Below are 22575 nucleotides of genomic sequence, written 5' to 3' on the forward strand. Positions count from 1 at the left end.
TTGGCGCAAACCTTAGCACCAAGTAAATGCATGCAACAACGATGCGTTCAAAAATTGTATTGCAGCAAGCACAGCTGATCGCACGATATGAGCGAGATGTTCATTGTAGAGTTCTGAAGTTGAATTAATAGGTTTGTTCCACACGAGCCCGCGGGCCCAGCCCAGAAAGTGTTCCTCACTTTAGAAAAATGAGTAAAGCGATATTTCTTGTCCGCACTTGATTAAAAACGAAAAATATTTCACACAATTTTATTTGTTTGCAACAGCTGACGAGCAACGCACGCGAAAAGATAAGAGTTGGCCATCTTTTTGCTTTGTGTTGGCGTGAGCGTTGTCGAATTTTGGCTATGTGGACGGCTACATTTGAATACATGTATTCATAGTCAGCTGTTGAAGCGACGCCAACGCCAACGCAACGCCAAAGTTCTAGTGGACGGGCCTTAATAGAGAGCGAATACCTTCCAATTTTGGATCGTAAATGTCTTCTTCGTAACCGAAACAGCCCGAACTTTTGTTTCGGGCGGAAATGTGTACATATAAGGAAAATATACATAAAATCATTTGTTAGAGCTGATATGTTGTTCCGGGCACGTTACGGGGTTTTTTGCGTTCCCCACGCTCGGGGCACCTGTTAATGGACGACTTGCAGTTTTACGATTTTTGATGCGACATGGCATCTCTAAGAAAAAAAAAAAACATTTTGGCCTTTTGACACTTTTTTAACACGACACATGTCGGTAACGCAGTACAAATATAACGTTATAAGCTGATTGCTGACGGTGACTAATGAAAAAGCGATATAAAAAGTGTAGGTGAAGACTAAAAAGGTATAAATTGTATTAAAAATATAAAAAATAACGCGTTTACTTCACAACGAAAATATTCAGTGCTATAATTATACTGAAGTTGATGACTCTTGTGGTTGTTTTTAAATAGTGCATCAAATCCAAGTAACCCAACCCAAATCAAAGAGGTCAGCGGGGAAAAAGAAGAAAGAAAGCAGCTTCGCCAACGTCAACGACTAGATCAAGAAGAAAAATCGAAAGGAGTGCTAAAAACAAGATTAAAAGCAAGGACTAATCGGCGATACTCCCGTAAGCAAAAACAGAAACAGTAGCAGACGACGTAAACTAATCAAGTAAATATCATCACAAATAAAACAAAGTACCCTTAAACATGTCATCCGGCGAATTTGGCAATCCCCTGCGCAAGTTTAAGCTGGTGTTTCTCGGCGAACAGAGTGTCGGAAAGACTTCGCTGATCACACGCTTCATGTACGATAGCTTTGACAACACGTATCAGGCGACAATTGGTATCGATTTTCTTTCGAAAACCATGTACCTTGAAGATCGCACCGTTCGCCTACAGCTATGGGATACAGCCGGCCAGGAACGTTTTCGTTCACTGATCCCATCCTACATACGTGATTCCACTGTGGCGGTCGTTGTCTACGATATAACAAATACAAACTCCTTCCATCAAACATCCAAATGGATTGATGATGTGCGCACGGAACGTGGCAGTGACGTCATCATTATGTTAGTTGGTAATAAAACCGATTTATCAGATAAACGACAGGTTTCCACCGAGGAGGGCGAACGAAAGGCGAAGGAACTGAATGTGATGTTTATCGAAACCAGCGCGAAGGCCGGTTATAATGTGAAGCAACTTTTTAGACGCGTGGCGGCAGCGCTGCCTGGAATGGATTCGACTGAGAATAAACCCTCGGAAGATATGCAAGAGGTTGTGCTGAAGGATTCACCTAACGAATCAAAAGATCCGGAGGGTGGTTGTGCCTGCTGAAGATTCAATGAATGTAGTGAACGATCTAATTAATTAATAATATTATAATTGAAGTAGGGGCGATCGCTTAATGATAACTTAACAGTATGATGACGACGTAGACGAGTATAAGAAAGCCTAAGAAGAGGAACACAATTTTATCTTTAAGTTTATTTATAACGTAAATAAAACTAAAACTTATTAACTGAAAAATTAAATGATCGTAACGATAAAGGTAGGCGCATACAAGCATTTAATACGAAGAAACGATTTCTTCAAACTGAATGAGTTTAGAGTTGAAATATTTAGAATGAAACCAGAGTTGAAAATATCTGATTACGCTATACAATTACAAAGCTTGATGGTTGGTAGTTGGTGGTATTGACAAGCAGCTGTTGTGTAGTAAATTGAAAAATCATACGCATAGTTAAGAAAGTTTTTTTTAAATTTAATAATAACTGCCTACATTGTGCACATTACATTTGCATATTTGCATGTTGTAGTTGTGTTCCCTAACTCGCAAGAAGTTGCAAGAATTTACAGGAATTTGCCAGAAAGCGGTCCCTACTCGGTTTTCTCGGGGTCTTTTGCCTTTTGACAGTTTTACAGATTTTAACCCAGAAAAGTTGGGGAACGCAACTAGTATTGCTTTGAGATTTCCAGCAGTCGTTTTTATATAAACTTTATTGAAGATCTATTGCATAAATTTAGGTGCATGAATGCCGTTATCGCCCATTTTATTTACTAACCGAAGCTTCTTGGGTCTATAATGTACTTATAAAGCTAGATAAAATCGTTATTTACTGAAATTCAGTAGTAACTGTAACAGAGTGAATAAAATATTGAACAAGTGTGCACATATCTTTTGATTGACGGGAGCTCCCATATTTACCAAACATTCCCTTTTCCTGTTTTATCATGGTGGAACGTTTTTCTGTAACTTGGCGTGTTTTTAACAAGCTTTGGTATAGATAACGTTTAATTTATTTCCAGTCCATAGTAAACACTACAACGTTCTTATCAGAAATTTGTTCCCTAAATTTCGAGTATTTCTGTGAAGGTATTAAAAAATTTCATATTCTTTTGCAATATAAGCGCAAGCGATCATCTATAAAAAATATACATACATGGGTGTTATTTCTATTTTCATTTTGCAAATCTGTAGAAATCTATTTTGAGTACCATTTTTTTATTTCGTTAACTTTTCAGTACCTGTTACTGGCTATGTTGATGATTTAATTTTTATTACTAATTTGTACATATATACAATTTTAGACTGCGCTGCTGTTGTAGCTCTGCAAAGTAAATTTAATTAAAGCGTATTGTAACCGGCTGCCACTATGTGCTCAAGCTTATGAAGTTGAATATAATGCATCGCTTAAGAGAATACGAGTAGTTAATTACAATCGAGACAGTAACTAGTATATTATTTTAAATACAAAATTACATTACATTTCAGCAGAAAATTTCAGCGAAGAAAATAAATAATTATAAAAAATTTAAAGTAGATACAAATTTATTGGTGGCATCTTATGAAAGATATGCAAAGCGCATTTAATAAAAAAATAAAAATAAAATGATTTGCTTCGTATTAGTGGCCACCAAAACCAATTTTATAACGCAGCTTACAAAATGCATGCATATGTACATATGTGCACGCAATGAAACAGATACATACATACATACGTACATATTGCGATAAATGTAGTAAAACGCATGAATGAAACTTTAAGCGACTACAATATGTATTCGTAAAGCAGTATGTACATAGATATATGAAGAAAAATTAAAACATTTTAAGCAAATTTAAAATTAAGTTATAGCATTTGAATGATCAGTGGGAAATTGCACTTGCTACGTGAACATATTTTTAAAGGAACAACATATTTGCAATAAAGTTTTTTGAAATAACCTATAATGAAGTATTACAAGTTTTCTAGTTATTATATATATGTATGTATTTATATAAGATGTATGTATACACATCGTTTTTAAGAAAACAATTTTGCCTTTCTGCACCTTTGTGGTCCAAATACATACATTCATCATTGTTACAATTGTCATGCAAAGATTCCAAGAACTTCTGCACATCCAATCCTGAACATTTTTTGGGGTGAATACTCTCGGTTTTATAGTCGAATTTTGCTAGAAGGTATCGTCAGTGTGTTGCAATACTTCCAACCATGTTTTTTTTTCAATAAAATAATTCCCTGTCTAATGGATGGGTATTATATCGTATGAAACAACGCTCTTTACAATTATTTACATTTTTACAAATGTACACTTATCAGTTTTTGTCACTTCTATGATTGGCCGTTGGCGATTTTAAAGGAGATACAGTAACGCAACTATGATTGGACGGTAAATGTGCGAAGCGCCTTATGAACGTGGATCGTTCAATGTCGAATAGAAATCAAGCAATTCAGCGATTTCCATAAGGAAGTTGTTTTATCAAAAATTTACAGGTGTAAACATAAGTATGTTTTAAAGAGATTTAATAGGGACTCATACGAGAAAAAGAAAAAAAAAATGTTCTTCACTTGTTTTCGAAATATCTAATACCATAATAACATTTTATAATTTTATATTTATCAACATCAGCAAGAATTTCAGTAAGTTAATGCAAAATTCTGCTACTTGAGGCAAATTTTTCCTCAAGGTTTTTTTTTTTTTGAACTCTTGAAAACAATCCGAAAAATACATGAGGCCGAAGCATGTCGATAGTGCAAGTTTGTAGCAACATAAGGTTGCCGGGTTTTTCAGCTATGCAAACACGAGTCTATTGAATAGAATATTCTGAACCAAAAAAAATGATGCAATTATTTTAACTAATAAACCTTTTTCACCGATCAGATCGAAAACGAATGCACGACGAAGAAAATGAAACATTTCGTACACCTTAACATGTTGCTTCCCGCAATAATAGCAACATGTTTCACAAACTAGCAACATAAGTGTTGACTGCAACATGTTTCACAAACTAGCAACAAATGCTGACAGCAACATGTCTCCTTCTACATTGACATCAACATGTCGCGTGCACCTGCTATACCTTTGTGTGCGCCTGATGCAAATTGACGATGTGAAATTTCAATAGCTTCGAGGCTCGGTTTTCTTAAATCCTAATCCTAAATTAATGAAACCAAACCTTATTTTTATGGATATTTATTGAGTTCTCAGAAGACATCACTATTCATATTTAAGCATTTGGCGTACTTTAAAAGCATTACAAATCGAAAAAAAAATAAAAATAAATTACCGCACCTCCTACCTCCTACCCTCCATTCTCAAGCCATGCCATAACTTTCAAATCTAGAAGCTATCTTCGTTTGTTATGAACTCATCGCGTACCTTGTTTAACTTAGTTATCAAATCGGCAATTGAGACTTCACCATGTACTTTGTTGTCACGTGTGCGCACATTAACCGTATTGGAGGAGCGCTCTTTCTCGCCCACCACCAAAATGAAATTGAATTGTGCCAATTGAGCATTACGAATTTTTTTATTCAAAGTATCCCCAGCATCCGTATCAGCTTCAGCCATAAATCCAGCGGCATGCAGTTGGTTACGTACGGATTGTGCGTACTCATCGTATTGAGGACCAACCGGCACAGCCATCACTTGACGTGGCGACAACCAGAAAGGCCATTTACCGGCATAATTCTCTGTGAGTATGGCAATCATACGCTCAACAGAACCGAGAATAGCACGATGTATTATAACAGGTCGTTTCTTTTCACCATCATCTGCAATGTAACTTAAATTAAATCGCTCTGGCAATTGGAAATCTAATTGAATAGTGGCGCATTGATGGGCACGTTTTAGTGCATCCATAATAGTAATATCAATTTTTGGTCCATAGAAAGCACCATCACCGGGATTCTCTTTCCATGGTAAACCGAATTCGTCTAGGGATTCAGCGAGTGCTTTTTCAGCAGTGTTCCACTGTTCCAATTCGCCGAGATATTTTTCAGGGCGCGTTGATAGGACGAGATTGAACGAGAAACCGAAAATTGTATACACATGACGCAAGAAATCCAGACATCCCTTCATTTCGTTCTTAATCTGATCAGGCGCACAGAAAATATGCGCATCATCTTGTTGGAAACGACGGACGCGTGTGAGTCCTGTGAGAGCACCTGAAAGTTCATTGCGATGTAGCACACCGAAATCAGCCAGGCGAAGAGGTAACTCTCGCCACGACCGATTGCGGTTATCGAAGATGAGGCTAAAGGGTCGATTTTTTAATATGAATTTATTATATTTCAAGACGCATCATATTTTTACTCACCAATGTCCTGGACAGTTCATAGGTTTCAGTGCAAACTTTTCCTTTTCCACCTCGAATGAGAACATATTTTCTGCGTAATGCTGCCAATGGCCAGAAGTCATCCAAAGTTTTGAGTTGTATACGTTTGGTGTGATGACTTCCTGAAAACCGCGTTTCCTATATTCGGCTTTTATAAAGTTCATCAACGTATTGTAGATGTGTGCCCCACGTGGTTGGAAGAAACACGAGCCTGGTGACAATTCATGGAAGAAGAACAACTCCTGTTCTCGACCAATTTTGCGATGGTCACGTTTCGCTGCTTCCTCTTGTATTTTTTCCCATTCCTTCAGCTGTTTTGGGTCAGGAAAAGAAATGCCATAAACCCGCTGCAAAGTCTCTGCATCGGCTTTACCCTCCCAGTATGTGGACGAGTTTTTGGTGATTTTCAGGGCTTTTACCTTACCGGTGTGACGTACATGTGGACCACGACACAGATCAATGAGTGACCCGCATTTGTACACAGTAGTGGTATCAGTATTGACTTTCTCATTCAAAATGCGTACCTTGAATTCGTTATACTTGAACATTTCTAATAAATCTGCTTTTTTCAATTCCAAACGCTCGAATGGTTGTTTTTCTTTAACTATTTGTTTTACGAGACCCTCCATAGCGGGATAGTCATTGGTAGAGATCTGATCAAAGAATGATTATTTTAGTTCAACGTTTTACACATTTGTTAATATGTACTTACCCCTTCCCCGTCTAAATGCATATCATAATAAAAGCCATTATCGATTGGTGGTCCGTAACACAAGTGTCCGCCATATATGCGCTCCATAGCTTCACCCATGATGTGCGCTGAACTGTGCCAAAAGACAGCTTGAGCTTCAGGGTCATCGAATTTAAGCAATTGCAATTTGCAATCCCCTTCAAGTACACGGTCCAGATCCCATACATCGCCATTCACTTTCGAAATAACGGTATTATCGGCTAAACCTTGACTAATACCCTTCGCAACATCGTAAGGTGTGGTCTCCCATGATGTAGCATCCACTTGTTTGCCATCGGGGAGTGTTACTTTGATTGGTGTACGGGGCTTGGCAGCCAACTCTGCTTCACGTTCAACTTTCAATTTCTCCCAAAGAGCATTACGCTCCTCAATATATGCGGGCCAAGGATTTAATTCTGAAATTATATTTAATATTAATATTTCTAATGTTTAGCAGTCTCTTTGAAAATAATACAACAAAAATAATCAAACAAATACACATACACATGCACATAAATGCGACGTTGTAAAAAATCAATCACAAAATTTTGGTAAAACCCCTACTTGCCATGTGGCATACAAAACTTATCAACGGAAACTAACCTTTTTTGCCAGCAGCTTCGACAGATGTGTTCTTTTGTTTTTCTTTCTTCATTTTAGTAGCCTGTAAAAAATGAGATGTAATGGTAAGTAAAATTTTCTTCACTTTTAGAAAAAAAGTATGCATACACTAAATGGGGGAAAATGAAAATATGATCCTGGTGAAAGCTATTAAGCTAATTAATATTAATATATAGAAAAAGCGTCTTTCATTTTCAACGGTCTATTAATTAATTAGAAAGTGTTTTCTTGCTAAAACTACCACTCTTTGGGCAAGTTATCTTTACCACTTCACTTAATTGCTGTTACTGCCACTTTGGCTTTTACAGGTATTTTTTCTGATGCAATCTTGTCACCAGTCTGGATGAGTGCGCCGAGGCATGAGACACAGCGTCAATAACAAATGTTGCCTTCTCATTCTAACTCTCTATAACCCAGCGGTGAATTACAAAAATGAACTAACAAGTATTCAAGTATGAAATATGTACTTTTTACTTTTTACTTTTTAGGCGAAAATATTACTACGAAAATGTGTATGAATCATGCGCATGCACGGCGCGACATTTGTACTTAACCTACAGTAAATTAGGTGATATTGGTGTTTGGGAAGGGTGCAAACAAAACTTTCCGCATTTAAAGAATTGAGAATGTAGAATTTGCACTAAATTTGTATTCGACATTAGCTATTCCAATATAGGGCGATACGTTTAAATGATCTGTTTGTTGCTTCTAGACACCGACCAATGTTGCATAGCGCCGACAGAAAGTTTCATGAGGAATTCCGCCTATGTGAAGAGTGTTGAATGAGTTGTGTGTTGAGGAAGAAAGATTCCCTACGCCGAGGTTCCGCAGTTCTATAAGGTTCCTTTGTTCTTTCCCTAAGTTATCGCTATCATCAACAGTGCACGGTTGTGATTTGGTAACAACGGCAATGTGGCGCTGTTGGCACTGGGCGAATATGTGTCTGATGCCGGGAATATGAATGTAAAATCTCGGCGCGCCCACTACTTGTACAGTTTTATACATAACTTAAACACTTCACTGAGAAAGAAACGCTTAGGTTTTTTCAAATAAATCAATTGAAAACATGCCTTCGAAATATTTTCCAAAAAGAATCAAGCCCTTGCACCACGTTTCACGAAATCCCGTCCAATCCCGTTGCAGCGAAGACTGTCAAAAGAAGGATAGTTGAAAGTGTTGCCATATTAATTGAAATGAATAACTAATAGCGCCGACGGACTCTATGGTTATAATGCTAGTGCGAATCGTAACAAATCGCGGCGAATTCGCAATAATGCAGCGTTTTGCTGCATAATGCAACATTTAGCACTTTCGAACATATTTTTCTAATGGGATGTTTTTGCTTATGGGCTGTTTTTGCTTACGCGTAAAAGCACATTTAGCGCATTTAGCTCTAAATGCTACTCTAAATGTACATTTATCCATACAAAATTCGTCACCTAAATGCCACTCCATTTTTGCATTAAGAATCTAAATGCTAAAAGCAACCGTGATCTTCCAAAATTTCCACGATTCGAACATGGTTTAATGAGAAAAAGTGGCAACATTGCATTTTCGAGTATACAGTGGCTAACTGCGTTTCAGTGATCGCCGATCGATATTTCATTTATTATTTTATATTATTTGTATAAGAAAAGTTAAGAAAATTCAATATCGATGTGATGCTGATAGAAATCTGGATCAATTTGTGATCAATTCTGTTTGTTTTATTTCCTAATTAAGTGAGGAAATTTTAATTGACAGCACCGACAAATGAATATATACATAAACAAATGGTCGGTCATGGTTAAAACAATTCAAATTTTTGTATTGAAGCTTTGGTTTAAAATTTATTTTTTCCTTTTCAGTAGGGTTTTTGCACATTATCTTCTGCGTGAGAATTGATCGTAATAGATACGGATCCGAATAAGCGACTGGAACACGGCTGTTTGACAAAAGCATACGATTTCGAACTTGCGTAAATGTACATTTGCTAAATGCGGTAGCATGAACGCTCTTCGAAAACATATGTTCGAAAGTGCTAAATATTGCATTTTAAATGCAGCAAAAACGCTGCATAAGAGCGTTCATTTTATCGCATTTAGCAAATGTACATTTACACGAGTTCGAAATCGTATGCTTTTGACAAACAGCCGTGTTCCAGTCTCTTATTCAGATCCGTATCTATCATGATCAATTCGCACAGTGAAGATAATGTACAAAAAACCCTAATGAAGAGGGAAAAAGAAATTTTAAACAAAAACTCAACAAAAAAACTGAATTGTTTTAGCCATGATAAAAAAAATAGGAAGGTAGAACCGCTGAGAGGAATTTTTCAAATTCTTGACGTTTGCAAGCAATTTAATTTTAAAATTTTACACACAAACTTACACACGCATTCTCATTTTCAATCTTAATGAACCACAACTTTGAACAATTCCTTTTTTTTACTCTCAATTTGGTATGATTATAAAATGTTGGCAAACTTAAAAAAAAATCATGGCCGAAGAATTGAGAGAGCGGTTCTACCTTACTATGTTTTTATCATGGTTTTAACCATAACCATAAAATTTGTATGTGTATATGTTCATTTGTCGGTGCTGTCAGTTGAAATTTCCTCAATTAAATAGGAAAAAAACAGAGTTGATCACAAATTGAGCCAGATTTCTATCAATATCACATCGATGTTGAATTTGCGCAACTTTTCTTTTTCCAAATAATGTAATAGGCTGTTTTTGCTTACGCGTAAAAGCACATTTAGCGCATTTAGCTCTAAATGCTACCCTAAATGTACATTTATCCATACAAAATTCGTCACCTAAATGCAACTAAATGCAACTCCATTTTTGCATTAAGAATCTAAATGCTAAAAGCAACCCTGTGATCTTCCAAAATTTCCACGATTCGAACATGGTTTAAAGAGAAAAAGTGGCAACTTTGCTTTTTCGAGTATACAGTTTCTAGCTGCGTTTCAGTGATCGCCGTTCGAGATTTCTTTTATTTTGCATTACATATTGGATAAAGAAAAGTTAAGCAAATTCAACATCGATTTGATGCTGATAGAAATCTGGATCAATTTGTGATCAACTCTGTTTTGTTTGTTTCCTAATTAAGTGAGGAAATTTTAATTGACAGCACCGACAAATGAATATATACACAAACAAATGTTCGGTTATGGTTAAAACAATTCAAGTTTTTGTATTGAATTTTTGGTTTAATATTTACTTTTTCCTTTTCAGTAGGGTTTTTGCACATTATCTTCTGCGTGAGAATTGATCGTAATATATACGCATCTAAATAAAAGACTGGAACACGGCTATTTGTCAAAAGCATACGATTTCGAACTCGCGTAAATGTACATTTGCTAAATGCTATAGCATGAACGCTCTTCGAAAACATATGTTCGAAAATGCTAAATGTTGCATTTTAAATGCAGCAAAAACGCTGCATAAGATAATAAATGAAGTCTCGACCGACGATCACTGAAACGCAGCTAGCAACTGTATACGCGAAAAAGCAATGTTGCCACTTTTTCCCATTAAACCATGTTCGAATTCAAGAATGATAGAATACAAGATTGCGCCGTCCTGGGCGTTGACATTTGTGTACCACAAGTAAACAAAGAATAGAGCGAAAAGAAGAACGAGTTGAAATTGCCAAGGCAGTTCACTTTACAGCGAAAAACGTGTTTTAATTTTGCTAAATGTGAAAATATTGCATTTTTCACCTAATCTATTAGAGAACAGTGGACATTTTAGCGCACTCCATTGCTTTGCAATTGAGGCTGCTTCAGCAAACGTTTTAGTGCACTCCATTGCTTTGCAATTAAGGCTGCTGCAGAAAATTGCAGCAGCATCTCTGCGGGATTGATTAGTTAACTTGCTAATGGAGGCTGCGTGGAGCAGAAACAAAATCATTGTGAGGAAATGCTGTTAATATAATAATAGAGAAACATTTCGGGAACGGCTTTGCCGTACCCTATGTACACAAAATGCAGCGATTCGTCCCAGCGCTACACTTGCATCTACGCTTCTTGCATTTTGACGACTTCGCAATTTAACACACAGCACTTCATTATATTGGTTTTTACGCGTCTTCAACTCAAAAATCACTCACAAATTGCAAATTAACACGATTTAAACTGAGTTTTCACTTATAATTCAAATTTCTCTTTCGCTGATTGGTAACAAAAGTTTATTTACAAGTTACCACAAATGTCAAAATCGGCGAAACCAAAGTAGCGGTACCACTGACGGCGCCACCTTTGTTCGCTGCACCGTGGTTCGAATTGTGGAAATTTTTGAACATCAAAGGGGTGCTTTTAGCATCTAGGCTTTTAATGGAGTTGCATTTAGGTCTTTTTTCATAAAAAAATCGCTCGTGATTATAAATTTTTAAATCTAACGAACTTATTTATTTATTAAAATTCAAAAATGTAACCATGTGCCACAATCATATGTTTTTCGTGATTGCAAATCATGAATCAACGACGACAGATCACCTAATCAGCCATCGTTGTATTTGTAATCGATTTTCAGAAAAAAATTTCGAAGCGTTCTTGTCATATATGTAATACTTCTATATTGGCAGTAAGCTAACTTCTCAATGTGTAAGCATTCCGAAATCAAAGCGAGACAGTCTAGTACCGTTTTTGTCAATGTATTGTGTACTTGAGTGCCGTTTTTGTATATGTGTTGTATACATGTTTATTTATAAACGTATGTGTTCCTTTTCTTTCGTACGTGTTTATTGATATATCTATACTGTAGTGTTTTCGGACGGTACTAGCTCTTTCTGCCAATATAGGAGTATTACATATATGTACATTTACGCGAGTTCGAAATCGTTTGCTTTTGACAAACAGCCGTGTTCCAGTCTCTAATTCAGATCCGTATCTATCATGATCAATTCGCACAGAGAAGATAATGTGCAAAAAACCGAACTGAAGAGGGAAAACGAAATTTTAAACAAAAAATTCAATGAAAAAACTTGAATTGTTTTGACCATGGTTTTAACCATAACGGAAAATGTGTTTGTATATATATTCATTTGTCGGTGCTGTCAGTTGAAATTTCCTCAATTAAACTTTTTCTCATCAAACCATGTTCGAATCGTGGAAATTTTTGAATATCACAGGGTTGTTTTTAGCATTTAGACCAGAGGTGGCCAGCTTCGTCAGAGAATTTTTGTAGTGAGCGAGAAATTGATGTCACTGTGTGCGTGCGAACACGTCGTGCGGTATGTATACGCGAATATGCCCGCCGGGCAGGCGACGCCCAGGTCTGATTTAGACTTTTATTGGAGTTGCATTTAGACCTTTTTTCATAAAAAAATCGCTCGTGATTATAAATTTTTAAGTTTAACGAACTTATTTATTCAAATTATCGTAGACAAAAATGCAACCATGTGCCACAATCATATGTTTTTCGTGATTGCAAATCATGAATCAACAACAATCAACAGATCACAGGCTGTAGGTACGCCACCAATTTCGATTGGCAATTACCGTGCAATTGTTGTTGTGCACAGCACCGAGTGAGAGAATTTTCGAAATCGAACAGCCAGCACGATTTGCTGGGTGAACCGAACAGCAGGCACGCCAATTTTCAGGGTGGCAATACGCTGNCGCGTTCTCATCGTTACGCTCTCGCTTGTATACGTACACGCGATGCTTACGCTCTTTTAGCACTTGCTAAGTCTCTGACCAATTTCAATTGGCAATCACCGTGCAATTGTTGTTGTGCACAGCACGGAGTGAGAGAATTTTCGAAATCGAACAGCCAGCACGACTTGCTGGGTGAATCGAACAGCCAGCACGCCCATTTTTCAGGGTGGCAATACGCTGTTTTGCGAAAAAGTTTTAGTATTAAATATTAGAATAGTAAAAAATATTTTTTTATTATTATTATAAAGTAGATATTAAAAAAATGTTATTATAAAAATTAAATATTAAAGAAAGAAAAAATATTAAGTTGTTCTTCAATTTTTCATTTTCCGCCTTCAATTTTGATGCATTTTTAGTTGCATTTTTACTTCAGTGCTGCCATTGTGTGCGAAATTGTATGAAATGGAGAAAGGCATTTCTTATGCAGCGTTTTTGCTGCATTTAAAATGCAACATTTAGCACTTTCGAACATATGTTTTCGAAGAGCGTTCATGCTATAGCATTTAGCAAATGTACATTTACGCGAGTTCGAAATCGTATGCTTTTGACAAACAGCCGTGTTCCAGTCTCTTATTTAGATGCGTATATATTACGATCAATTCTCACGCAGAAGATAATGCGCAAAAACCCTACTGAAAAGGAAAAAATAAATTTTAAACCAAAAATTCAATACAAAAACTTGAATTGTTTTAACCATAACCGAACATTTGTTCGTGTATATATTTATTTGTCGGTGCATTCAATTAAAATTTCCTCACTTAATTAGGAAACAAACCAAACAGAGTTGATCACAAATTGATCCAGATTTCTATCAGTATCAAATCGATGTTGAATTTGCTTAACTTTTCTTTATCCAAATATGTAATGCAAAATAAAAGAAATCTCGATCGGCGATCACTGAAACGCAGCTAGCAATTATACCCGAAAAAGCAATGTTGCCACTTTTTCTCTTTAAACCATGTTCGAATCGTGGAAATTTTGGAAGATCACAGGGTTGCTTTTAGCATTTAGATTCTTAATGCAAAAATGTAGTTGCATTTAGTTGTTTGCGGTGTTATGCAGAAATTTTGTTTGGCAAACTGCGTGCAATTGTTGTTGCAGCAAACTCGGAGAGAGCGAGTTTGGCGACTCTCACAGCAAACTAATTTTGTTTGGTCAAACTGCAGCAAATTCGGCGTTGTCATACACAAAAATTTTAGACAATTGTTGCTATACACAAAATTCTCATTTCGTGTTGGCAATAGCCATGAAAACCATAATGAACGTGCAACCCTGTGCCAAACTCGACATAACCACCTCCGAGCAAACTAAGCAGCCGCCATTTAATTTGGCAAACAAAAGTTCGTCTGCATAACACCGACCTTAGTTGCATTTAGGTGACGAATTTTGTATGGATAAATGTACATTTAGAGTAGCATTTAGAGCTAAATGCGCTAAATGTGCTTTTACGCGTAAGCAAAAACAGCCTATTACGAAGCTGCCAGTTACCAAACAGAGCGTAACCACTTCTCACCAATCACCGACTAATCGACTTTCAGAAAAAAAATTTCGTAGCGTTTTTGATGTTTTTTGGTTTTGTTTACATTGTCTTCTACCTCATCGTAGTGATTTTTAAGCGAGTTGATGTGTTTTCTGCAGCGATTTTAATTTTATGATAAATGCCAATATAATCGCACTCAGCCACCGCGCATTTTTCGTTTTATTTGTTTGTTTTCATTCTTGGGCAGATGTCAAAACTGCTAGAAATAAACTTTTTTCTTGCTCCTTTGAATAGGTGATCTTGTTTTGTTGGTTCATGACAAGGCGAATACATATAAGGTGGTATCGATTCAACAAATACAACAATTACTTGTATTTTGTTTTTGCTTTTAGCGGGCCATTGTCAAATTTCAGCTATTCTTCCCCGAATGAAAAAGGGCGACAGAAAATACAAACACACTCTCACGTTTTCACTCACTCGCTAACGAAATACAAAATTTTGACAATCAAACGCTACTCACAGCTGATGAAACAACACCACCTTATATAAATTCGCCTTGGTTCATGATTGCAAATTCTTGCTGGATAAAATTTTTCTCTCAGGAGAACTGTCACTTTGCGCTCTTAGTTTTTGGGTGATGGATGATTTTTTGGTCTGCACGAACGCGTTTTGGGGAAAAATCATGATACATGACGTACAAATTCGTATTTTTTGCTCGACGAACAAACCTAATGAAGTACAATTTTCTTTGATGCACAAACGCATGTATGTATGTGAGTGTACAATCGATAGTTTGGGTGAATTCCAAAACGTTAAAATACAAAGCATCAGTTTCTTTTATTTCTAGACCTCAGTAAATTTTAATGCCAAATGTGCGCAACCATGGTTAGATGCATGAACCAAAAAGACAAGATCACGCGGGCAGGAGAGTAGCCCGTTAGAATCGCATTTAAGAAAAAAGTTGAACGATTTTGACATTAGCCGTTGGTTTACATTTCTTCGTTGTTTACAATTTGGTGGTGGCTTTTTACTGCAAGTTTCTTCATTTTCGCTTGTGACAACGTGTGTACACATAAGATAAAGAATAATTTAACACAACGGCATGATTTTTAGAAGAATTTGCATAATAAAAATGATTTTTCATGCGTTCAACAATTTCGCGGTTTTCTCCGTTCTCTTCGTTGTTTACTTCTTACAACAAAGATGGCGTCGAGATTTCGGCAGCTAGAAAATAACTTTTTTCGTTCTTTCCTTCCCGCGTGATCTTGTGTCTTTCGTTCATGCTTTTTGCTGATATCTCGATGTTTTCGATACATCGATGAATCGTAGCATCCCGATGACCGTTGCTCTTTCGCTGTTTGCTTTTCGTTCATTCGTAAATATTTGGTTTTTTGATTTCACGATTTCGGGTAAGTGTTCCAATAAATCTGCTGTTTCACTAATTAAATTACCTACTTAATCTATAATCTTATAGAATTTCACACCCTAGCCAGCACGGTGAGTTTAACACAGTTCCTAATTAGTTATTGACCAAGTACCATTCTGCAGCTGTGAGCACAACGTTCCTACAAGCACACGTACAGGTGAGTTTTTTAAACAATATGCCGCGCCACACTCTTGGATTGCTCAAATATCAAGCATATAGCGATATTTTATTGTAAATTCTGCGTTTAAAAACTTTTATAAGTTGGAAAATACTGCTGCAATAAAAATATTTAATTAGAAATCTTTGATTTACAGACTCCATACCTATCCTGAACAAGGCACACGTCATTGCTCAGTGCTCCGGCGATGAAGTGAAAGTGGCCGAAACTTCGTTTATGGCTAGACAAACATATGTATTTTCGTAAAAGTTGCCGAGCAAGGTAAGAAACAAGTCGTCGTAAAGCCTATTTGACTATGTTGCACCAATTTACTCAATTGTATTTTACTTATAAAGGTTTTTTTTTAGGTACCAGCTTTCGAAACTGCTGAGGGCAAGTACTAGCCCGAGTAGAATGCTATTGCTTCCTATGAAAATAATATACGACAAAGAAGCGGAATCCCAAAGACGAACATTTCAAATATTTCATCAACTACAATAATTATTTAGGACGAAATGTCGAATTTTTTGGTGATAACTCCAGAGCCTCTACTCATTGGAGCGATTAGTAATTTAGTATTGCATGAAAAGTGTAGTGCACTTTCATTATTTGTAGAGACAACTCCAAATAATTTGGAACAAAAACTCATCCGTTCGGTTGAACGTGAAACAAATGAATCAAATGCCAAAAAAGAGCTAAAGTGTCTATGCGATGAAATACGTTCCCGTTGGAAGGGTGTAATGAATATAGCAATCTACAGACGCATTGGTTTAATTGCACCTAAAGAAGCAAAAGTGGTCATAGCAATTGCCTCTCCATTTCATCAATGTTCGTTGGAAGCATTGGGATATGCTATTGAACAATTGAAGAAAGCAGTGCTAACCCCGGAAAGAGGGCTACATTTTAATGAAGACAGAGATTATAAACAAGATGAAGAGTGTCAAAGCGTGTGTGAAGATAGTGAGAGATTCTGTTTCTCAAAATCCAAAATACACGCCGAAACTCCTGTGCCAACGGATCTGGTGCAAATAACTGCAAACGGAAATGAAATTCGTAATCGCATAGCACGTTTTATTACAACAAAACGTGAAGAAATCGACCAAAACAACATCGTTGACTACATTAATATAGACAAACTCATTAAAAGTGAAGAAGATTGTACTTGCGCACGAGTAAATAGCACCGTTGTGAAACAAGAAAGGTCAAAATGTCATTTAAAAGTTTTCCGGGTGAAAAATACCACCGGCCCACAAACTCGTCCAAACTACTTAAGAGCATTAGATAAATTGATGACGTATGACCCTGCAATGAAGTTAAACTTAACCGAGGGAGAAAAAAATGGAGTACATACAAAATTATCTACTTCGGCTCACAATAGGCTTGAGGCTATAGAACAACATCTGTTTCGTTCATCTAATCATGATTTACCGATAAGTAGGCGTCTCAAGGAAATTGAAGATCGTATACTACGTTTAGAATCTATATCTCCTGAGTACTGGCATTTTATTGTTGATGCTAATAATTCTCCAAAAACTTCAAAACAAGACTCAACCTCAGATAAAGTCATAACAAAAACAAATTATGGGTGCGATCCTTCGAGCCATAAGGTCTACACAGTCAATGAATTAGATTGTTTGATGCAGCAAATACAAACGTGCAAAGACATGGAAATTAATTGAAATCGTAGATGTTTTATCTGAAACTTGTGTATGAATGTATGTATGTTTTCAAAAAATCTATGCTCTATTAGGGGCAAATATGTATGTACATAGATCTTGCTCAAAATAAAATAAGTTAAATAAAAATTGTTATGAATAATTGAACTAACGTAGGTATCTGCATACTCATATTCGCAATCAAAATCAAATTGCGCGTCAAAACTTAAGCCACCAAAAGGGATAAAAGTGGCGTAAGTTTCTACTGGTTTTGCGTTCAATAGCTTTCTCACGATTTCTCTTCCTTTCTATTTTGTGTTAACGCTCTCGCTGCTAGTACATAATTCCTGGAAAAGTTGTTAAACAAACATTGTTAGGCAATGAGTAAATATAAATTGCATATTTTTAGGCGTAGCCGGGTAAAAAATCAAGCAAGTCTCACACTGCATATTTCATTATTGGGGCGACATGTTATATCCGGAGAAAATGAGTAGCCAGTATCAAAATCCTTTCGGAACACATCCATATGCACATATGTGATTTGTTAAATCCTTTAGGAACACATACATATGCACATATGTGATTTGTTAAATATGTCTGTAGTACGTGAATAGGACTCTTCCCACTGGGAAAATAGGTAATTACGAGATAATCCATGTTTTCTTTCAGCTCCGACGGCGCATTACGCTGTCAGTTGCAAAATAACGTGTCGCCGAAGTTATTTCCAAGCGTCGAACTATCCGAGCAACTGCTCTACGTTCTACGTAACTTACTTTGTAAAGCGGCCCAGAAGTATGTCTCATACCAAATGTACATTCTAAATTCCTACTTACATAAGGCGGCCACGCCTCTGTTTACGCAAGGGAGATACGGTAGGGAAGTGGTAAGGACCGCCAGGTGAAGCGCAATACCTTACCAGCAACTTACACTTCGCCCGGCGGTCCTTACCACTTCACTGACGAATCTCCCTTAATTTAAGAAAGACGTGGCCGCCTTATGTAAATAGGAATTTAGAATGCTCTTTACGTGGTTACCAAGAACGTAGAGCAGTTGCTCGGAGTACTTCCACGCTTGGAAATAACATCGGCGGCACGTTATTTTTCAACTGACAACGTAATGCGTCGTCGGAGGTGTTCATTTTGTGCTTTACTAGTAGATGACAATTTTGGCACTAAAAACTGAAAGAAAACATGGATTACCTCGTAAGGTGCTTACATATTTCCATATAAGTCACTTTAATATATAAACCGTTAAAAATTTAAAAATTAACATACTTAATTTCTTTACATTTATGTATATATGTACATATGTATGTGGGTCCGAATTCTTCTATTCCTATATATGTATGTACATATGTACATACACACGCACACCACACGCACATTCACATCTTTCTTTGGTTGTATCACCCCTCAGAAACCAGCCAACAGTCAAGGACCAATTACAACTCAAATGTCATGCAGTTCGTTATTGATTTTCCTTTTGCTCGTTTGTTTAGTATATCCTCGTTAGTCCTACAGTTTTAAAGTGAAGCACCAGAACATTCTTTCCAAAATTAAAAAAATTAAATTTCATTTTATGTATATACATACATATGTACATTGATTAAATCCCCTAAAATCCTTTGTCGATAAAAAATAAACTTGGTTACGATTATTAATAAAGATTAAGGTTTGTTTTCTCAATTTCGGAGCAAAGCAGAAAGCAAACAAGATTTCTCATCTACTCGAGAATCCGCTCCATCAATCACCTTCAGCTTCAGGCACTGTGATTGTGGAGAGAACGGATTTTTATAACGTGGCCAGCGGCGACATCATCAGAACGCAGCACAGCAAAGTGCATCCCAGTCCAGGGGCCGCCCGCAGTGTGTGGGCGTTGCCCCTGACCTCATGCAACATGGTGGCCGAAGAGGATAGCGCCGCCAACACCGAAGAGCGTCCGCATTCGCCACCAACGTTGCGTCGAGGTGGACGTGGCGGAGTGGGTGTAAACAGTGTTGGCGGCGGAGTTGGACGCACATCTAGCAGAGATGGAGCTATCGACGAGCATGATGATAGCAATTTACTACTGTTTGAAGGCATTGACGGTGCTATGGCGCATTTGGACGATATATTTGATATCATAAAAAATGGAGAAGTCAGTGACGTGGAAAATTTGGTGGAGAAATTCGGAATAGAATGTTTGTCGGCACGTGACAGACATGGCTACACGCCTGGTCATTGGGTGGCACTCAGTGGCAATGTGGAAATTATGCGCTATTTAATTGAACGTAATGCGCCGGTCGATTTGCCATGTTTAGGGACACAGGGTCCCCGCCCCATACACTGGGCATGTCGCAAAGGTCATGCCGCAGTGGTGCAAGTTTTGTTGCAGGCCGGTGTGGCTGTGAATGCGGCCGATTTTAAAGGTCTAACGCCACTCATGAGCGCATGCATGTATGGCAAGACAGCTACGGCAGCCTACTTACTCGGCATGGGTGCGCTTAATCATCTTACGGACATAAATGGTGACACGGCTTTGCACTGGGCAGCCTACAAAGGGCATGCGGATCTCATGCGTTTGCTTATGTATTCGGGTGTTGAGCTCCAAAAAACCGATAATTTCGGTTCGACACCATTGCATTTAGCATGTCTGTCGGGCAATATGACATGTGTACGATTGTTGTGCGAAAAATCTAACATGGATTTGGAGCCGCGAGACAAGAATGGTAAAACGCCGATAATGTTGGCACAGGCGCATCAGCATCAGGACATAGTACGATTACTATACAATGAAGTGAAGAAAAAATCACGCTGGATACCGTCAATTTCGGAAATTTGGGGTTGGTTATTTGGTGGAGCAGGCGACTCAAAAGGACCTTTGCTACTTTTCCTATTCTCGGTGTTATTGTGGGGATATCCCATGTACATGATAAGAGTAAGTTACATAAATAGGTAAAATTCATGAACATATGTAATTATGTACATACATACATACATACATTTGTTAAAAGTTAGAATCAACTGTGTGACCAGATTTTTTACAGAGATTTCCCTAATTCGCAAAGGCCCTAAACCAACATTTTTTTATTTTACAGGAGAAGCAAAAAACATTATAAAATCTGTGTCAGACCTTTTAAAAAGCGGAATGTAATTCCGTTGTTTTTGGTAATAGCACTTCAAAATTTTTATTGAAGGTGTATTTTAATACATCCTGCCAAAATCTGTGCAAAACGCAGTTTCGAAAAAAGTGTTGGTTAGGGCCTTGTGAATTAAAGTAACGATATGTATGTATCTAATTTATTTTCTTTCGAAGGCTATACCAATCACCTGGAACATTTTACGTCGCTCCCATTACTGTTTCATTTATTGGAATGCAGTGATGTGGATCAGTTGGGTCATAGCGAATCGTCGTGATCCAGGCTATATACCGCTAAGCTCTGATGCCTACTATCGCGCCATCAAACAGATACCTTACTTTGACAAGTTGAAAAAGCGAAATGTAATTTTAACGCGTTTGTGCCACAGCTGCCGCTGTTTGCGTCCATTGCGAGCTAAGCACTGTCGCGTCTGTAACCGATGTGTATCGTATTTTGACCACCATTGCCCGTTCATTCACAACTGTGTAGGTTTGCGGAACCGTATGTGGTTCTTCTTATTTGTACTCTCAGTGGCTGTGAATTGCTCGTTTACCATTTACTTCGCTTGCTATTGCGTGATGATTGAGGGCTTTACGTTGCTCTATGTTTTAGGACTATTGGAGGCTGTGGTGTTTTGCGCTCTCGGCTGGATATTGACTTGTACATCGGTATGCCTGATATACATATGTGAATCTGGAAGGCAAAACTTCCAATATATGTATGTATGTACATAATTCAAAGTGTTGTTCTTTATTTGCAGATATTGCATGCCTGCATGAATCTAACGACCAACGAAATGTTCAATTACAAACGTTATCCATATTTGCGTGATAAGCGTGGACGATACCAAAACCCATTCTCGCGTGGACCCATATTAAATTTGCTAGAATTTTTTGTCTGCTTACCTGATCGTATCGATGAAAATGATTTGCTTATGGAGGATAATATTTGATTGAAAACTTAGGTACGCGCTAATACGGGGCGTCGTAAATTACCAGCACATGGATAATAAATAGCTCAATAAATCAAGGTGCACCGTTTTAAGGCCTGCAAAAATGGATGCAGTTCGAATGAGAAAATAAGAATTGGAAGCTATTTCGCTTGAATTTTAATGCACTTTTCAGCCTTAGCATACGAAGCACTTATGGGAAAGTGAATACATCAGGAACAAATAACCGATATAAATAAAAAAAAAATAAAAATAAATAAATAAAACAACGTAGTCAATGATGGGACAACAACTTATCTTTGACCAAAACCCGTCACTCCAGAAGAATTTCGGAAATCTCTATAGGGCTAATATGTGTTAAGGGCAAGGTATGTGAATATTTTTTAGCAACATGACATACGGATAGTTGTAGCAACAACTATTGTCCAAAAGCAATACTTGTCGGAGAGTTCTATTGGAGAGAAAGTAATTGACGAAATATAAAAACGGGTTAGAACACTCAAATTATGAATCCGGGTTTTAAGGAGAAGCAATATATTAACTAGTGCATAGTTGTGACCAGAAATATTCGGAAATTCGCTGGAAGCAAAGGTACCATTGGCGTGCTATTTATAACTTGAAATAAAATGCCGATGTATCCAGAATATTACGGTATTTCTCAATATGTTTGAAATCACGAGCGGATAATAGGATAATAATATTAA

At 37.2% G+C, this 22575-nt stretch overlaps 4 protein-coding genes across 9 annotated transcripts; 3 read left to right on the forward strand and 1 right to left on the reverse strand.

The window, feature by feature from the left end:
* The first annotated feature begins 758 nt into the window (after positions 1-758).
* Positions 759-4020, forward strand: Rab6 (RAS oncogene family member Rab6). Of its 3 annotated transcripts, none has more exons than XM_017610761.1 (2): positions 759-808; positions 937-4020. In XM_017610761.1, exon 2 carries the CDS (start codon positions 1177-1179, stop codon positions 1801-1803), a length of 627 nt encoding a protein of 208 aa, XP_017466250.1. In that variant the 5' UTR covers positions 759-808; positions 937-1176; the 3' UTR covers positions 1804-4020. The 3 variants fall into 3 exon arrangements, with proteins under 3 accessions (XP_017466250.1, XP_017466249.1, XP_017466251.1); XM_017610760.1 differs by having other exon boundaries at positions 774-827; XM_017610762.1 differs by having other exon boundaries at positions 786-812.
* Positions 4021-4931: 911 nt separating this feature from the next.
* ThrRS (threonine--tRNA ligase) lies at positions 4932-8620 on the reverse strand. 3 transcript variants are annotated; one of them, XM_017610758.1, is made up of 5 exons: positions 8513-8620; positions 7425-7485; positions 6804-7237; positions 6074-6744; positions 4932-6010 (listed from the first exon to the last, which is right to left on the reverse strand). In XM_017610758.1, the coding sequence occupies exons 2-5, from the start codon at positions 7474-7476 to the stop codon at positions 5095-5097; spliced, it is 2073 nt and encodes a 690-aa protein (XP_017466247.1). In that variant the 5' UTR covers positions 7477-7485; positions 8513-8620; the 3' UTR covers positions 4932-5094. The 3 variants fall into 3 exon arrangements, with proteins under 3 accessions (XP_017466247.1, XP_017466245.1, XP_017466248.1); XM_017610756.1 differs by having other exon boundaries at positions 8163-8580; XM_017610759.1 differs by lacking the exon at positions 8513-8620 and adding an exon at positions 7709-7833.
* A 7219-nt stretch (positions 8621-15839) lies between these two features.
* Positions 15840-18276, forward strand: LOC108359098 (molybdopterin synthase catalytic subunit-like). 2 transcript variants are annotated; one of them, XM_017610776.1, is made up of 4 exons: positions 15840-15975; positions 16041-16149; positions 16307-16431; positions 16518-18276. In XM_017610776.1, the coding sequence occupies exon 4, from the start codon at positions 16665-16667 to the stop codon at positions 17826-17828; it is 1164 nt and encodes a 387-aa protein (XP_017466265.1). In that variant the 5' UTR covers positions 15840-15975; positions 16041-16149; positions 16307-16431; positions 16518-16664; the 3' UTR covers positions 17829-18276. The 2 variants fall into 2 exon arrangements, with proteins under 2 accessions (XP_017466265.1, XP_017466266.1); XM_017610777.1 differs by having other exon boundaries at positions 16041-16063.
* A 1424-nt stretch (positions 18277-19700) lies between these two features.
* Patsas (palmitoyltransferase Patsas) lies at positions 19701-22257 on the forward strand. The gene is made up of 3 exons (XM_017610763.1): positions 19701-20720; positions 21099-21590; positions 21683-22257. Exons 1-3 carry the CDS (start codon positions 19701-19703, stop codon positions 21872-21874), a joined length of 1704 nt encoding a protein of 567 aa, XP_017466252.1. The 3' UTR covers positions 21875-22257.
* The last annotated feature ends 318 nt before the right edge of the window (positions 22258-22575 follow it).

This window comes from Rhagoletis zephyria, unplaced genomic scaffold (assembly GCF_001687245.7).
Source record: "Rhagoletis zephyria isolate East Lansing unplaced genomic scaffold, Rhagoletis_zephyria_1.1 Rzeph_scaffold_00337, whole genome shotgun sequence".
Taxonomy (NCBI): domain Eukaryota; kingdom Metazoa; phylum Arthropoda; class Insecta; order Diptera; family Tephritidae; genus Rhagoletis; species Rhagoletis zephyria.

What these genes read in the sequence shown, in the direction of transcription:
- Rab6 (XM_017610761.1), top strand. Translation starts at nt 1,177, where the DNA reads ATGTCATCCGGCGAATTTGGCAATCCCCTGCGCAAGTTTAAGCTGGTG.
- ThrRS (XM_017610756.1), bottom strand. Translation starts at nt 8,447, where the DNA reads ATGTATAAAACTGTACAAGTAGTGGGCGCGCCGAGATTTTACATTCAT. An exon ending in GTCGGCGCTATGCAACATTG is followed by an intron (nt 7,486 to 8,162) that starts GTCGGTGTCTAG and finishes CATTTTTTACAG; the next exon opens with GCTACTAAAATGAAGAAAGA. An exon ending in ATGAACTGTCCAGGACATTG is followed by an intron (nt 6,011 to 6,073) that starts GTGAGTAAAAAT and finishes TCGACCCTTTAG; the next exon opens with CCTCATCTTCGATAACCGCA.
- LOC108359098 (XM_017610776.1), top strand. Translation starts at nt 16,665, where the DNA reads ATGTCGAATTTTTTGGTGATAACTCCAGAGCCTCTACTCATTGGAGCG.
- Patsas (XM_017610763.1), top strand. Translation starts at nt 19,701, where the DNA reads ATGGTGGCCGAAGAGGATAGCGCCGCCAACACCGAAGAGCGTCCGCAT. An exon ending in ATCCCATGTACATGATAAGA is followed by an intron (nt 20,721 to 21,098) that starts GTAAGTTACATA and finishes TTTCTTTCGAAG; the next exon opens with GCTATACCAATCACCTGGAA. An exon ending in GGATATTGACTTGTACATCG is followed by an intron (nt 21,591 to 21,682) that starts GTATGCCTGATA and finishes CTTTATTTGCAG; the next exon opens with ATATTGCATGCCTGCATGAA.